The 17,821-nt window shown below is 41.4% G+C and overlaps 1 protein-coding gene across 1 annotated transcript in view; it reads left to right on the top strand.

The window, feature by feature from the left end:
- The window catches only part of ATP9A (ATPase phospholipid transporting 9A (putative)), a 61,540-nt gene extending 45,305 nt beyond the window's left edge, over positions 1-16,235 (top strand). The window contains exons 16-28 of the mRNA XM_067307738.1: positions 1,873-1,965; positions 2,801-2,884; positions 3,770-3,940; positions 5,802-5,900; positions 6,164-6,253; positions 6,375-6,519; positions 7,333-7,397; positions 8,155-8,310; positions 9,721-9,785; positions 10,677-10,785; positions 12,088-12,145; positions 14,083-14,286; positions 15,435-16,235. Of these exons, the coding sequence (XP_067163839.1) occupies positions 1,873-1,965; positions 2,801-2,884; positions 3,770-3,940; positions 5,802-5,900; positions 6,164-6,253; positions 6,375-6,519; positions 7,333-7,397; positions 8,155-8,310; positions 9,721-9,785; positions 10,677-10,785; positions 12,088-12,145; positions 14,083-14,286; positions 15,435-15,571 (1,476 nt within the window). The 3' untranslated portion in view covers positions 15,572-16,235. The remainder of the gene's footprint in view (positions 1-1,872; positions 1,966-2,800; positions 2,885-3,769; positions 3,941-5,801; positions 5,901-6,163; positions 6,254-6,374; positions 6,520-7,332; positions 7,398-8,154; positions 8,311-9,720; positions 9,786-10,676; positions 10,786-12,087; positions 12,146-14,082; positions 14,287-15,434) is intronic.
- Positions 16,236-17,821: the final 1,586 nt, after the last annotated feature.

The raw sequence follows: 17,821 nt of genomic DNA, 5'->3' as shown, positions 1-17,821 counted from the left end.
GGAGTTAATATTGAAAACGAGTGGCAGATGTTACCTCATTTGAGACATTCTTGCCATATCTGCTTGCTACATGTGATCAACTATCATTTCTTGGTAGCTTATTATTCCAGTTCTCAGAAATCTTGTTTGAACAAGGCAGCCACTCTCTTTACAGTGCTGTTTACTTACTTTTCTTCTTCTTGAAAGGCGGTCTGTTTGTTTGACCACAACATTTTCCATTCTTCTTTTTCTCTGCTCTTTTTCCCCTTACCCGTGTGGAATGGTCTTTGTTGTAACGCAAAGATAGTGCTATTGTCATATCTGGAATTGAAAGATGCCTTTGAACTATGGCCAGAATCAGACCACGGTGGAAAAAGATGCCTCTCCAAAACAATATAACTGGCAAATCTCTGTGCAGATTTATAGTGTGATCTTACCATAATATGAGAACGCACTAACCTCCTATTGAACTCGGTGAGAGGAAATGACTAATGCAAGGAGATAGCTGATACAGTATTTATATTGGACAAAAAGTCTAAACTATCTTAAGCCAGCTCTGCAGCACGGGAAGTGGAGTCTTTATTCAGTTTCCTACAGAGATGTTGTTAGACACTTTTTAATCAAATAATTTAATAGATAAACCTTTACCTTTTGCCGCTGCCAGAAGTGTTATGTTTTATTTAAGCAGATTCTAGTTGTTTTGGTAGTTATATGTATTTTATTTGGGGGATGTGGGATGTGTGTGTATCAGTGTATGAACACTGAGCATTCCAGAAGACACTGAAAAACATCCTGAAGTTCAATTATAAGAATCTTACTTGTAAAGATCTTTATGACCTTGGCAAGAACGCTCAGCAAAGGATTTTGATTATCCTTGGCTCCTTCTTTTGAATTTTGTTAGCAAAGGCACTTTTTGCATGTTTAGTACCTGCATCAGGTGTTGCCTTTCCTAGCTATGGATGTAAACTCTCTTTTCCCCGTGCCACAGGCTGTTGGGCTTTTACCTTTACTCAAATTCTTCACATGTGAGAACTTTCATTGCTGGTTTCTGCAATGACAGAACAGGTTGACAAGTATATTAAATAGTTTAAAAATGAAAAAGTGTTCATTGTACTTGTCTTCAGGTATTTTTTTCCCCCCTTCATTCACAGCCATCTATTTCCAGACCTTCCTGGGCTTTTTGGTTTTGCGTGTTAAGTTTATTTTCTTCCTATCCCTGGTGGCTATCTCCGTTTACAGCGCAGTTTGTTCCTTACTCATTGTTTTGTCTCCTTTGAGGAAATTGCCAGGGTTTCCATTAGCTTGTAATACTAATAGCTGTGACCTCCTTAGGTATCTGTCTGGTTAGAAGGGATTTTTTAATTTGTGGTAATGTAAATATGCCTTGCTTGCAGCCTACAAATTACTCGTATCAGATAAGGCAGGCAGCAATCTAACCTTTCTGTGGCAAGCTTAAACTTTAATTGTGCTTATGGCGTATAATGTAACAGAAAGGTAAATTAGAGTGATTTCTACTCTGTTAAGCTTTGCACGTCTGTTTTATCGTTTCAGGAAAGTATAAGGTTTGAAGCAGATTTTTGGGATGCAGGGAGGTTATTCCAAGGGCACATGCTGTCAGAAGCGAGAGGTGTCTGCCTGGGGATCATGCATTGCTAATTCAAAGCCAATTGTCGTCCAAAGCATTAATTCCCACTGCGAGTAACCAAACTGCAATTGAATAGGCATCTCCTTTTGGCCATGAGACAGAATGCTGAGCTAGATGGACCTTCAACCTGACCCAGTAAAGCTGTTTTTATGACTTGTGCAGAAAAACTTCGTGCCCTAGCTTGCCCAGCCCACTCAAAATATGCTGATCAGGTGCCCAATTTAGATGCTTCTGCTTGTCTTCTTCAGGATGAATCAACAGGAGAGATCACTTTCTACATGAAGGGGGCTGATGTGGTCATGGCTGGCATCGTGCAGTACAATGACTGGCTGGAAGAAGAGGTACGGGGCAGTCTGCCTTAGATACGGAGGATTTCTTGGGCGAGGGCTTTTCTCATGCCAGGGTGGCACGTGGCAAAGCTACTGATGTTAATTTAGCATGAAGGATGTAGCAATTAAAACATCTGCAGGCTGAAAGATCATTGATATGGCAATTCATTGGATTAGCAGTCAGCCAAATCTATGTGCATAACAGTGACTTTTAAAGGAAGTCAAGTGGCAAGTTCAACACATTTGGTGCAGGATAATTCCTGTATATTAAATGAATTTTGCTCAAAATTGACTGGCATTCAAGATCGCCGAATTTATCATAGGCTTGATCCTGCATTTGGATTTATTTTAAACTGTCTGTTTAATTTCAAAACTGCATTTGATAGCTTTCTGCTGGGATGGGTTTGTCAGGTTAGCAGTAATGTTGACACAGGCTTCATAGCAGGAGCTTCAATTACTGATTTTCTTCCCTGTGTTCGTAGACATAATATGTTAGTCTTGTTTTAAAGACTGTATGGCCAAAGACTGTAGGTCTTCAAGTCAAAAGCTTGTGTCCTTTCACTTATAGCCAGAGAAAATGAAATTAATGGAGCTGGTTTTGCCATACTGATATGGACATTTTTGTTTCTGATCACTGGGGTAGATTGCAAACCATTTCAGATGTCCTTTCTTTTTCCTCTTAAGTTTATCATGTACTTTATCAGATGTTATAGACTGAATGGGGTTGCTCAAATGGGACGGTTATTTTCTTAACCTGCTATCTTACATTGCAATCTCTGCAATGCTGTGCATAAATCATCTTCCTCGAGATGCCGTTTATGGTTTACAGTGTGATTCTTCTTTGCAGTGTGGTAACATGGCTAGGGAAGGCCTGAGGGTTCTTGTTGTAGCCAAGAAGTCTCTGACTGAGGAGCAGTATCAAGACTTTGAAGTAAGTTTTTGTTTGCTTTTTTTTTTGCTTTGTTTTTAAACAAATAATTACTGAAGTGATTCTCACAGACCTCTCATGATAATACCACCTCTCATCTCCCTATTCTTTATGACAGAATTGTCATCATTCAAACATCTTGCTGTTCATTTAATCAAAGCAGTGTTTTGAGTGATATGTAAGAAACTGGAGCCTATCCAGGATCCTCCAGAACAGTTCATGAATCCTGCCTTATAGTCTTTTGTGGTTATAAATTCTGCAAATATTCACCATTTGTTAGTCAAGTTGTGTTTTGGGGGGGAAATGTATTGGATTTTAATTTTCTAGTTTGCATCCTGACATCTGTGGAAACTGCAAACATCCTGAATATAACGCAGCCAGGCTCCATGGAAATAGAGACTTTGCGCATGGGGTTTGTTACATGGGACCCCAACATTAATTTATTTACCCCAGATAGGCAGAATTCAAAGAATTGCTTGGTTGTATGCAGAGATGTGATGGTCGACGTGTTTAGGACTCTCTATTGCCCTTGCTTGTAGGAAAAGTGCTAGTCGTGAAAGCCACGGTTAGACCTGTAGTGTGAGGGAGTCATTTCCAGGCTTTCTGCAGGTGTCACTTCAGTAACTGCTGTGCACTTGTGTGCACAAGGACACAGTGTGCATTGCACTGTCCGGCTGGCGCAGGACAGGGACAAAGTGCCAAAAACTTCCTCAAATATTTTCAGCCTCATTCTGTAACACACAGCCAGTGTTCCCAGGGCATTACAGGTGGCACTCTTGAAGACAGGGAGACGTGGGTGGTCCTGCTTGTTAACCCTCTGTTCCACAGAAATATAGAGAGGCTGCTCGAGCGACTGCGACTGCGAGTTTGTGTCTGGTCTGTCCTCAGGCTCGCTATGTGCAGGCGAAACTGAGCGTGCATGATCGCTCGCTGAAGGTGGCCACAGTGATCGAGAGCCTGGAGATGGAGATGGAGCTGCTGTGTCTCACTGGAGTGGAGGATCAGCTGCAGACGGATGTCCGACCTACTCTGGAGACGCTAAGGAACGCTGGCATTAAGGTCTGACTAACCTAACGTTTCTACTCACAGGAATCCCCAGACCTTCTGGAGTACATGGCACTGTCCTACAGATAGTAAACTGAGACAGTTTGGGGGCCCTGTCAAGGTAAATATTTCAGCAGGTGCACTTTGGGAGTGGGAACAGCAAGGATTTGAGCATCACTTTGGGTACAGAAGATGCTGAGAGTGTTAAATATTAACTAAACACATTAAAGCATATCATCTGTGCTTTTCCTCCCCAAACTGCTCTGGCTCGTTCTGTAGAGAATCCAAGAGCATAGGCAGGACAGTGGCTATAGAAGGTTTTTTTTGCATAAGTGTTTCTTTCAAATGGTTGCGTAAAATGAGACCGAGTTAGATCTGTTCTGTCTCCTGGCGTGCCAGTTCTCATGCTGAGGTTGATGCACCCAGCTGTGAATATGAATGTGTCGGAGTAGCCGCTAGAGGGGGCCTGAGTCAAAAGAATGAGGAAGGAGAAGGGTTTTTTTTTTTTTCCAGCTTTCCAGCCTTCTGCATCTGAGACTTGAACACCTATAGTCTGAGCTGTATTTACTGGTGAAGAAACAGGCATGATTCCTGCTTAATTTTCCCCTCTAAAAATTTGTCAGTCAGATCCTGGATTTGCAAAAGGAAAATAGTGGACCAAATGCTCAGATTTGGGCAAGAAAAGGAGGTAAAAGGGTTCTGGTTGTGGTTTCTCTGTTTTAAATATGAAAGTGAGCAAAACCCCGAGCTGTACTACAAATCCAAAAGCAGAGCTGCTGTTTGGGGTTTAGATAGGAAGCGGAATTCAAAGCTTCAGACAGGCTTCCAGAAGCACTTTCTGTTTGGAGCCATCCCTATAAATAATAGGAACGTCAGCAAGGAAGTGGGAGAACCAGAATAAAGGTGCTTAGCAATGCTGCGGCTCTCTCCCCCTGCAGCACAGTCCCAGCTAGATGTTCAGAAGCAGTTTCGTTTTTTCTTTTCACCTCGGCTGGAGACACGGTTGTGGCACTGAGTGCATAGTCTCGCATAGCAAGTGCTGCAGTTCTCAGCAGTCACCGTGATGGTGTGTTCAGTTGGGTATTGCATGCAAGAGGTAAATCCAGACTGAAGGCAGTCTTATAATTCGTTACAGGGACCATCTTGTTAAGATAAATCTTTCTTCAGCATCAGATTATTAAACAAATAACTGTCATCTTTTGTTTGTTTGTCTGGGTTTTTGTTGTTTTTTTAAGTTTGGTTAAATATTTTTGGACATTGTCTTCAAAGAATAAAAACACCAGTGGAAAAACAAAACAAACTCTGATATATTTATACTATTGAGGGAATTCCCTGCCAGATTCTAGGAGTATTGCTGCCGACATTGCTCTCCAATGCCCCCCACCCGAAGCACAAAATAGAAGAAGCAGTGTATATAAGAACAACTTGGGCTGTTCCAGACGCACACATCAGCAGTGAGCTAACCCCGGTTGCATCATCCACATTTCAGGCAGGGCCATGAGGGATCTCTCTGCAGCACAGTCTGCTTATTTCAGCCTATGAGAAATAGCTGGGATGGGACGCATTAACACACACATACACATTCCTTAGCTTGCATTTTGTGGGGTTTATCAGCAGCATCTTGAAATGTTGCAGGTGGAAAAATGTTGCACGTAGTTTGTAACCTCTTTTATGTTGTAGCCTCTAAAAGCTCTGCCTTCTTTTGTACATGAGATTTTTTTTTGTCCATTTTAAAAAAGAGCTTTCTTAAAAAAAAAATTGCATATATATCCTAACAGTCCTTTGATATGCCTGAACTGACAGGTGGTACTTCTAAACGTCCTGAAGATGTAATTGTTAAGTTTTGTGTTTAATATATTGATTATTTGGATTTCAGGTGTGGATGCTGACAGGGGATAAGTTAGAGACAGCCACGTGTACAGCAAAGAACGCACATTTGGTGACAAGAACGCAGGACATCCATATATTCAGACTAGTGAGTAAAGCACTCTCTCAAGAGTTGCTCTGGACACTAAATTTTGGGATAGGAGGGGTGCTGAGATCACAATTATAGCCCAGAAGTAGACCGAGAATATATACGTTCTTTTGACCCGACTTTGAGTTTTTGTTTATCTGGCTGTATTTGAAGAGCTTAATGTGCTGCCTGCTCATACCACTTTTGCTCCCTTTGAGACTGTTTTGTTTATTTTTTCACCTCAGCCAACCCAATCCTTCCTCAGTTGCCATGTTTTTTTCCAGGTGACTAACCGTGGAGAAGCCCATTTAGAGCTGAATGCCTTCCGCCGGAAACATGACTGCGCGCTTGTTATTTCTGGCGACTCACTAGAGGTAAACTCCAAACTCTTCAGACTGTTCAGGAGCAGTCCCAAAACTCTATGGCCGAATTCAGATTTTTAAAGGAATATTTGTAGCACAAATATTGATGACGCTTCTGTTCTCTGTAAAATAGGTGTGTCTGAAATACTATGAGTATGAGTTCATGGAGCTGGCTTGCCAGTGCCCTGCTGTGGTGTGCTGCAGATGTGCCCCAACGCAGAAGGCCCAGATCGTGCGCTTGCTCCAGGAAAGAACTGGCAAACTCACCTGTGCAGTAGGTAGGAACTTTGTTTAGTAAGTGAAACCTCCATTATAGTCTCCTCAGACTCATTCCTGTTTATGGATTAGGCAAAGAATCTTTGATTTAATGTGTATGTGGACATCTATAGCTGTGGCTGATAAGGAAAGACCAAAGAGTGTTTTGAGCATGTAAACTGCTCGGGTTTTTTCTTTTTTTGGTTTTAAGGCCTGACTTCTGTCAGCTTAAGGTTGCAAGTAAACCGAGTTTGAAGCCAGAAAGAAGTGGGTTTTTTTACTACCCAACTGCACAATAAGAGATTTATTATGCTTATTTCAGAACTAAAAGGCGGCCACACTAGTTAAGGTTGACTGACCATGTACGTCATCTTCACTTTTTATGTTCTTCAGTGAGCAGTCCTGTGTCATCTCATAACACCTGGAAATGCTGAGTTAGGGAACAGGTTTTTTGTAGGGTGATTGATAAGATGAAGCTTTGCATATGGAAACTTCAGTGACAGAAACTTAAATATTTGGGGTGGTATCTTTGCAAAACAGAGTTTAAACTTGACCAGGGCAGGTGCCACTGCTAATATGTGAGGTTTATTTCAGCATTGCGGATAAAATGGTATACCCTACAAACCAGACTAGGTGATCAGTAGCTTTGAATTCTTGCGGCTCTATAAAAAGCTGCCTAAAGAATTTAATTTCCTAGTTTCTATTTAAAGTCTTGCATTTGTTAATGGGGTTTAATGTTTCTTCTAGCATTACAGTCTGATCCAGATGCCTTTGGGATTGCAAGTTGCCTGTGTTGCTTAACTGCCAATGTCCTTTATCTGTGCTCTGACCCACAGGTGATGGAGGGAATGACGTCAGCATGATCCAGGAGGCTGACTGTGGTGTTGGAGTTGAAGGAAAGGTGGGATTATCTCACGGTTAATAACACTTCCTATGGCACTTCAGAAGCTAGTTTGCAAGCTACTCGTAAATAAATCCTCAGAAGTTCATGCAAAAAGAAAGAATCACCAGACTACAAGCCTTATCGTGAAAAATAATCTGGCTGTAAAGTAGGCTACTGTTTAGTTGAACTCAAGTTCATTATTTGGTTCTTGGAAGATTCCCTGATTTTGGACCTTTGTGTTTTTTCATGATGTGCCAAATGATGGAGCTGTAATTGCTCTGATAACATAATTACTACAGGTACAATTTAAGAACTGATTTTATTAGTTTAGAAAGCAAATCCTGTGTTAGAACTCGGGTTCGTGCATGGAGCTCCTTGGAACGCAAGGACGGGATTTGGAGGCTGTGCAAAGACGCTGCACGCAGTGAGCCAAAACATTCAAATTGAGTGAACTTTTGAGACTGAAAATTTGTGTTTAAAATTGACTTGATATAAAATGAGTATTATGTTAACATGCGTGTTGTGAATCATAATCCGGAGGGTTGGTTGCTTAGAGTCTGAGGCCAGGAATCAAATGGGAGTTCTCTTCATAGTTTTGCTCTTTGCTGAAGAGCTATGGTGGCAGGCAGAAGTACTGAGGTAATACTGTCCCCCACCTAATGCAGTGTAAATTTTCTTGGAAATTCTGCCAGTGGTAGCTAAATAATAGTATGGTATTTCTTTGTTTCCAGTAATGAAATGATCTCATTGTGCTTTTACTTACTCTTGTACACAGGAAGGAAAACAAGCATCACTTGCAGCAGATTTCTCTATCACTCAGTTTAAACATCTGGGCCGTTTACTAATGGTGCATGGAAGGAACAGTTACAAAAGGTCGGCAGCTCTCAGCCAGTTTGTAATCCACAGGAGCTTGTGCATCAGTACAATGCAGGTAAATGGGCTGTTTCATGTGGACTTTTCCAACGGGGAGATGAAAAAAAAAATCTAAAAGCAAAGGTTCTGCATTTCAAATCAGATGCAACTGTTTCTTCTCCTTGAAATGTTTGTAGATTGGAACTTGAGACTGTTACTTTGATCTGAAAACACACAAGAAGGTTCTTGGTGTTGGACCAACATCAGCAACTTTTTCAAAACTGGACAAACAATATCCTACCTTAGAAAATACTGCTGTGACGCAGCATGTTATTGCTGTTGTTCAGTGATGTTATCAAATACCTGACTGTGTAGCAGGGCAATGCTCTTAATGAGTAAGTGCACTTACTTACAGGTATGTTTTAAGTTAGGCCTTCAAGCACTGAGACCAAAGTTAAGCAACTGTCTGAAGAGGAGCTGGCTCAGACCCCGATGAGGTTACTGAAACCTCGGTCTGGCGCGGGGAGGAGTGTTCCCGGGAGCTGTGCCGGGAAGGTGGTTGAAGCACATACTGACTTTCCCAAGTGCTCATACAGCAACGTGAAAGCAGTCTGTTCCTCTCCATTTCAAAGGGAACCTGAGAAACAGATGTAGTATTTACAAAATTTGAAGCCCTGCTGGTGTGCAGAGCCCCAGTGTAACACAAATGCAATTGCCAGTTGGCAGGGAGAGTTTAAGGACATTTTAAGAGTTTATGAGCCAAATTCCATTCTTAGCTGTGTTCTCTTGAGTGAAAGATACAGTTAAGGACAGAGGTTGCTCTTTGGGAGTTGTGTTCCCACACCATAATGTACTAATAAACCCATCCTTTCAAAACACTAAGGCTTTTCAGTAAAATACTTGATACGTTTGAGAAGTCTGGTTCTTCCCTCTCCCCTTTTTAGAATAACGATGTTGGAGAAGGATGAGTAGAGACAAAAGGTTCGAACTCAGGGGGCAGTCTAGATTGTTTTGTGGTAGAGACACATCTCCAGCTAAAAAAAAAACAGGAAAAAAATGTAATTTCTGTAACTGACCAGAAATTCATCTTAAATGCACTGGAGTTTGGAGTTTGTATTAGTGGGTGCTCATTCTTTTTACATTCTGAAGACAGCATCCGAGGGTGAGGTGTAAATAAGTATGCACCTGTCCTTCACAACATCTGCATGGCTTTCATCAAGCCCGTGGGCTTTGGAGGAAACTCTTTAAGTTCTTTTTTGTGGAATTAAAGTTTTCCATGTTCAGTTCTCCAGTGTTTGCTATTAAACATAGCTTTCATCCAAGGTTTGCGCAGGAATTAAAAGAGCTGATATTACATTCTTCTGTCTTCATTCCAGGGATTTGGAGAGCCCACTGCAAGTACTTTCCAGTTTGAACAGAGTATATTTTTCATCTGTAACTTGTACTGCAGTATCTCATGCCTGAAAAGCTTCTTTTTTTTCTTTCCTAGGCTGTTTTCTCATCAGTATTTTACTTTGCTTCAGTTCCTCTCTACCAGGGCTTTCTCATCATTGGGTAAGAGCTCACTTCTTTTATTAATAGTGTGGAAAACCTATGCATAATGAATAGATTTTGGCTACTTAATATGCAGGGCATGCCTGGCTCTGCTGCGAGTGTTTCACAACACTGGGAGGGTGGGTGCAGTCCTTGTCTCCTTCCTGCTCCTCTGCGCCGAGCGAAGGCACTGAGCCAGTGCAAGCCCTTCTAGCAGCCTTCCCGAAAGGAAAATTGGTCTGATTCAGAATAGCAGAAAGTAACAGCAAGCTGCTCTTCCAGGAAGAGGTCCTTCAGTCCTGGGGTGAAGCAGAGGGACAGTCGCATCACAGCGCTGGGAAGCCTGCGGGGAGCCGGTGGTGCCAGGCCTCCCCAAGCAAGGCAGCGAGGGTGTCCCACGGCCTCTTGCTCCCAGCTGCGCTCGCCCTCGGCACCCTCACCCCGCGCTCATCAACAGGAGGAATCAGCTGCAGTGTAAAATACACTGGTATTTCACTTGCAATCACATAGTTTTATATGCTATCAAGCACCTAATTAATTAAAAAAAAAAAAAAAGGGCACAGCAAATTCATACCCGCTCCCTTCTGATGCAGACAGCCCCCCGAGCCTGAACTGCGGAGCAGCATTTGGGGTGGGGTAGGTCTGTCCCAGACTCCTTAATAAACTTATAACAGCAGTTGCAATACCTGAATCAGTCATCCACCTCTGAATGTTTCTAATCAAAAGCTATTCATGAAGCAGATACTGCAGGTTTTTCCTATATGCAAAACTCTGGTGTGTTACATTTGCAAATTTTTACAATATGTGCATTGTTTAAGATTTCAAGAGTACTGTGTTTTCTTTCTGAAGGCTAGCATTTCTATTTGTTCATCTAATCCTTGATAATTTTGTGGTTTTCCACCTTCTTCCCAGGTACTCCACAATTTACACAATGTTTCCAGTGTTTTCTCTAGTCCTGGACAAGGATGTTAAGTCTGAAGTTGCAATGTTGTACCCAGAGCTCTACAAAGATCTTCTTAAGGTTTGGAAGATTCTTGTTTTTCTGTTTTGGTTTAAGATACCTGTCTTGATTTGGGACTTTCTCTGGAAGACTTGAATGTATTATCCATAAATATGGAACTTTATCATACATTTTCAAGCAAAATTCTTTTAAAGGCAAACATGAGTTAACAGATACAACTTGATTTTCTTACAGTTTGTTGTTGAATGCTACATGAAATATAATTTATTAGAAACGTCTGGGAAATAGAAGTTCCATTCTGTGGGTTATTCTAAGGATTTAATATTACCAATTTGTTCCAAAATAAAGGGGGAGGAGAAATTGTCAGGCATTTGGCACTATCCTAAAGCCAGAAAAGGGGAGGGGGAGAGGAAGGGATCTACTCATTTGATGAGGAGAAGGAGGTTATCACCTGGATTCTGGAATGGAAATTTGCTTTAAGGATGATCTAAAGGAATCTAAAGACTTGTTTATGTGCCCTTTTTGTCATACTAGCATGAAAGAGAGAGATCTTTTTCTTTAAACAAAGAAAAATGTATTTAATATTTACCATAGAAATATCAGGAAAGTAAATTTTGTCCTTGGTGCATTTTGGTTTTCTGGTTTCAGTGTTGTTTTCTCCCCACCCCCACTCCCCCTGGAAAATTTTTTGAGTAACTGGGGTATGTGGCCTGGGAACATCTTTCTTAATTGAAGGAAAGGGTGGACTGAGTCTTCAACAGATCCTTTCCCTCAAGGATTTCTGTTAAACAGATACTTTCAGAAGCAAAGCCTGTTTTTCCAACAGCCTGAATAAGTCTCCATCTGGTTTCACTTGCATGTTGTCTCTGATGTCATAAACCACTAATTCTCCAACCATCCTTAGGCCTGGTCGAAACATAGTTTTTTTGTACTGGTATAGCTGTGTTGGCTGGAGATGCTCTTTTTTAAAACCTGCCTGCCTCCAATATGATGTGATTTGTGTGTGTGTGTGTGTGTAGAGAAATATAATATTAATGTGTACATATATATATGTATACACATATGCATGCACATATTTCACAGCACAATGACTCATGAGACATCTTTACATTGAATTAATTGTGTGTGCAGTAAGGAAGAGGCTGTACTGTACTGTGCAAGCAGTGAGCGTCTGAAGTCCCAGGCCTCCTTCGTGCAGCACGAAAAAGGAGAATAAAGAGACAATGCCTCGGGCTGGTTGGTTGCTTTTGCGTTTTTTACAAGTCACCTTCAAACTCTCTTTCATTAATTGCTGGATTGGTCTGTAAGTGAACGTTCATAAAAGAAAACCCCAACAGAGCTTTGTGTTTTCTCTTTCCCTAGGGGCGGCCGTTGTCATACAAAACGTTTTTGATATGGGTCTTGATAAGCATCTATCAAGGTAAGAAATTAACTTCTGCTTGTGCCTTTATAAGTATTAACAGGTACAGAATATCTAACTTCTTGTTTTGTAGGAAGTTAAGTAAGTCATGGAGTGAAGTTAGCCATGCATCCTTAGGATAGTGAATATGGTTTTTTTTGTCTCAGGAAATATTGGCAGCGTTACCAAGGCAAGAAATGATCAAAAACTAAATATTGACAGTAACTGGTCAACACTGTCATAGGCAACAATGTAGAAGTTCAAGGCACTGTGCCTCTTCCTATTGGGACCATCCTTTGTAATTCTGGACAAGTTCCTTTCAGTGCTTCCATTGCTCTGTCTGTAAAGTAGAGCTTGTGACTCTTCCTTTCTTTTGAAAAATGTTTTCAAATCTGTGAATGATGCTGGTTGCTAACATTACAAAATACAGAATCTGTAGATTTACATTCTCTTGTGTGTGTTATCTAAACCTTGTCTATTAGCTGTGACAATTATTCTGATTACTTCATAGGCATCTCTAGTGGAGGGACTGGAGCAGAGCTCAAATTCTTGATCATATCCCTTACACTCTAATTAGGCTACTGAAACAGTTAACCAAATTCCTAAATTACAACGTATCCATTTTCCAAAAGTGGAGGTAGTAATTAGGGTGTATGTCTAAGAAGACCTTTTCTTTCAGTTCAACCTTTTTTTTTTTTTTTAATCAAGTAATCTCAGACACAAATACTTTCTACTACTGATAATCAGGGAATCATGGAAAACACACACATAATGCTGAGCTATAAAGTTAAAATGGCAATACGATCCTGTGACAAAATTTGTTGTTTTCCAAAACTCGTTTATCAACAAGAGTTGGAAGAAAAGTGCCAGAATAAGCAGCTAATTCTTATTGATTTAAATGATATTACCATCCTTAAGAAGGGAGCGAGGCCAAGAATATAAAAACTCTCTTAGCATTATCCTCTGAAATCTAATGCAGTAGAACGCCATGACAGGGATAGTGGTCTTCTGTTGCTATATAAATAAGATGGCAAAGCCAAGGCATTTATAGAAAATTCACAAGTGGTGGAAATCTAAAGCCAGAGGGTGATGCATTGAGGGAAAGATTTCTTTTTGAGCTAAGACCACTATCTGGTTACAATATTTGGTTAAAGTGACTTCACTTCTGATGTGCTAAATAACTAGAAAACAGCAGGCCAAACAATTGGACTAGTTGCTAGCAGAGATGAGCCTAACCAAAAACTTGAGCAGCCCTGAAGTTTGGAAAGTTCACAGCTGGATTTGAACTTTGTGGCTCAAGCTCCAGTCACTTGCAGGTTTTCCCTTCCGAAGCTAGCCTCGTGTGATGGATGTTGGTGCAGATTACTCATGCTGCTAACATGAGTTATTTGTGCAGGTGGCTGTCCGGGGCGTTGTGAGCCTTTGCTGGCTAGCCAGAATAGGAGCATGAAACAATGCATCATAAATAGCGCTTTAATATGTGCTTCTTGTAGAGGGAAATGTAAAGGGGAGAGAATTTGGCCAAAGTAGTGCAAAGAGAGGTCAGCCTATATTCACTGAGCTTTTCAACACATTACTTCCATCTGGGCACTGAGGCAACGCAGTAGGTTTTAGAAGTATTTGATATCTTTTAGCCTCTGAGTAGTGACCAACCGCTTTTCTGGGAGGATAAAGTTTCATGATGTTAGAAGTCTCCAATTGCCAAAATTGCGTGCATTAATTTCCTATCTCTGATAGACTGTTATAAAAGTCTGGGCACCTCTGCAGTAACTTTTCCCTGTCTTCTCATCAGTTCTGTCTCCTAAATAGTAACTGATTCATTGTCATTAAATCCAATAGGTTTCATGAAAAACAGTCTCAGGATATGAGTATGTTTCAGCTTTTCCGGGATTAGCAGTGGGTTTTAGGGCTTAGACTGATGTTTGAATAAAATATCGAAACGTTCCGTTCTCTGACAGGTAGCATCATTATGTATGGAGCACTGCTCCTCTTCGAATCTGAATTTGTCCACATCGTCGCCATTTCCTTCACATCCTTGATTCTCACCGAGTTGCTGATGGTGGCGTTGACAATCCAGACATGGCATTGGCTTATGATAGTGGCTGAGCTGCTTAGTCTCTCCTGCTACATAGCTTCTCTGGTCTTCTTACATGAGTTTATTGGTAAGGTTAAATGTCTTTTCTTTACTCCAATCAGTTGTTTAACGACCTGAATAGAAACAGGACTGTAAGGGCATGAATTGAGTTTAAAGGCTGTTGATGAAATCAGCATAGTTATAATTACACTGGTTCTGACCAGAATAAACTCTCTTTGATTGGAGGCACTTGAAAGATGATTCCTCCTCGTAGATGAACGCTAGAGGAGATGTAGGTGGTCAGTAAATTGTGTGTTGCCCAGTGAATCTCACGCTTACTTCCAGAGCTCCGCTACATATAAACTATCGTATGCCATAATGGTCTTTGTTTCCCTGTGGGAACCGAACCTGAGACTAAAAATATGAGCCTCTACTGTTGGTTTGAAAGATTTCATCTTTTGACTGGGTGAAGTAGCTGCCTCATAAAACTTCCTAATGTTGTTGTTTCACTGGGACCCCTCTCTTGCTGATTTTTTTTTTTTCATTTGCCTGAAACAGAGCTAATACTTTTCATCTCCCTGGCAAAAGGAAATAGGGTGAGGAATTCCAGGTTCTCCTGATAGCTGTCTAGTGGCAAATATCAGATCCCTAGAGGTTGTTTTAGTGTTCGGTCAGGAACCACAAGATGTCACTGCTTGTTCCATAAAGCTCTGCAAACTGAGGATAGTGAGGATAATTTCCCAATGTGATAGATCTGAATCTCTTGTGTATGGATATATCGGCTCCATTTTGAACGATCCTTCAGCTATTTTTCAGTGCTTCCAAGATACCATAATAGAATGATTTGCTGTAATACCAGCCAAGCAGAAGACAGGAACTCCCAGAGTCAGCATACAAGTAGTGCATTTAAAGAAAGCTCAGTAGTGCCAGAAGATGGATAGCCCTGTTTCATGTGGGGCTTATATCTGTACTTGCCTGTGATGAATTATATGCCTTGCTGGAATCCCATGAGGACTGTGTATGTAGAAAGCTTGTATCTTTGTGAAGGAGAAGGGAGGAAGAGTAAGGAACCAAACTGCATGCGTTTTGAGCTTTTGTGCTTCTGGAGAAGGGGAAGCTGCTAGTGTAGTCAGATTATAGTCCTTCTCTGTGCCTCCTCCCAAAGCGTACTTCCCATCTTCATTGATTCTGTGCTCTTTTTTTTTTTCCCCTCTTTTTTTTCTTTTTTTTAAACAGATGTTTACTTCATTGCAACTCTGTCGTTCTTGTGGAAGGTCACCGTCATCACCCTGGTGAGCTGCCTCCCCCTCTACGTCCTGAAGTACCTGAGGCGAAGGTTTTCTCCCCCGAGCTATTCAAAGCTCACGTCATAGGGCCACTCTCATTGCCCACCAGAGACAAGTATTGCACATGGCTGAGAGACAAAAATCATGTAGTTGTAACTATACTGAATACGTCTGGTATTTGCATAAGGATCACGTGGTAATCTCTGTTACGTGCTGCTTTATTGAAAGACTTAACAACTGCCGTGAACAGAAATCTAATGATAAATGGGAGTTTTCTGAGAGAGAAAGGCTCTCGTTAGTTCATCCAATTTTTGTCACTTTTGTTCAACTTAATTGGGGTAAAATGCATGCAACTGCAATGATGATTGGTTTCTCATGTGTGATGCAGAGTATCTGAAAGCTGCTAACTGACCTTGGAATTTATATGTGATGAGAATTTTAAGTTACTTTTTAAGTATCTGTGATGTTCCTTACATGGTGTTATGTTGTTTTATATTATTTATCTTTTTGATTGAAGTAGGTACATTCTTTTTCCATCTTGGAAAGTCCTTACTGTAGGTGATGCACTGTATTGGTGACAGCCAATTTCTGATTTGTGCCATGCCGTTCTCATAACGGGGCTCCAGCGTGTCAGATTTACGCACATTTGAGAATCTAAGCCTGCTCAAGACTTTCCTTCAGTTGAATTGAGGTCAGTCTAGTGTTTTTGGTGGTATCCAGCCATTGATAAATACAGAGAAATATAACCCAAAGTGAAGAAAATTCCATTTTGTTTAGCTTTTGTGCTTCCTGTTAAAAGGAGCTGATGATATAATAGCTTTACTCTATATTTATTTGTATAGGAGAAAATTATCTAAATTAAAAATCCCTGTTGGAAAGAAATTTGCAGCTGATCAGCCTTAAAATGTGTTGACAACGTGAGAAGCGACTCGTACGGCTCCGCAGACAATGCGGCAGACATGTCTTGAATCCTTGGAGACTGAAAGGAAAGGTCACGGAGCTGCTGCTCCGCACAGCTACACAAAATCTGTTTCCTGTTAGGATGAAATAGTGAAGATGAGCTGCAAATAAGCGGAGGCACTCCTAGGTGGATGTTGTTCGTGACACAATCTCTGCAGAGAGGCAGTTTTTGAGAACTTGTTTGCTCTAAAAACCAAACTTGAATCAGAGAAGCAGGTGCAGAGGCCGTACCATGGGTGCTAGGCCAGTGTGCAGAGCAAAGTAGATTTCTTTTTTTTTTTTTACCTTCAAAAAACTCGGTAAGTTTTGTTTTTATCATAAGCCTGTGTTATAAACAGTATATGCACAGACTGCTCAGGAGAATGACAGTGAGTTAAAGGAACCTTGAAGGGTTGAATATGGCTGAGCTCTTAGTGACCACAGGTCTCATCTAATGGCTGTTTAGTCTGTGATAAATTAGTTGCTTGCTGTCTCGTTCCCATATCATAAGACCCCCCGTTGTACCTGGTTGGTAGGCTGTGTGGAGAGGCCAGGAGTGGTGGATCCCAGCAGCCTGAACTCCCTTCTCCTCTCTAAAGACCAGATCAGGGAAACTGTGCTGGTGTGAGGAGCAGAAGCTCCTTTGGCTTCTCTGTGCCATGCTGAACCTCCTTAATGGAGCGCCAACTTCTGTTGCCATTGCTATGGATGTCCCACTGTTGCAAGCAGCACAACGCCGTGTAAAAAGCTTTGCTGTGAAAATCAGGGTGGAAAATGGGAGTGTCGATTCAAAAGGAGAGCTGGAGTCTGTATTGACCCGTAGTGGTACATCTTGAATTTTCAGAGCTTTATGTGACTGGTGTGTGGTAAATGCTTTGAGGAACATTTTGCACAACCTGGCCTGCCTTCCTTGCTCTAAATTACTGTGAGTAAATATCAAAGATGAGGTGAAGCAAGTTCCCAAAGATTTGGAGAAAAATTGGATGTGCTTCATTATGCACGTGGCTCAGGGGGAGAGGAAGGTGCAAGTCCATGTGCCCATGTCATTTCATGTGAGAGAAACCCTCAGGAAGGGTAGACAGCTTCCCTACAGAAACCTAGAGAATAAATAGCAGTGGTGTCTGGGACGGCGCTCCAGCAGGGCAGTCCAAAGGGTGCTGTGTCCTTCCGCTGCCGCCTTTCTTCCCTGGAGCAAACCCACCCTCTGTGATGTAGATCTGATGTTCTCCTTCAGCCTTCTTCTCTTTATAGCTGCTTCGCTAGTGACCCTATTTCTCTGTCATCCAAAAAGGCCTCACAGATTATGGATATCCTGTTGGATTTTTTTTATTATTATTATTTATTTATAGGAAACACACTGAACTGGGAAGACTGCAAAATAGGCAGCTTCCCCCATTT

The sequence above is a fragment of the Apteryx mantelli genome, chromosome 18 (genome assembly GCF_036417845.1).
Source record: "Apteryx mantelli isolate bAptMan1 chromosome 18, bAptMan1.hap1, whole genome shotgun sequence".
Classification (NCBI taxonomy): domain Eukaryota; kingdom Metazoa; phylum Chordata; class Aves; order Apterygiformes; family Apterygidae; genus Apteryx; species Apteryx mantelli.
The sequence above is the reverse complement of the archived record's forward strand: the minus strand, read 5'-3'. Positions and strand labels throughout refer to the sequence as shown.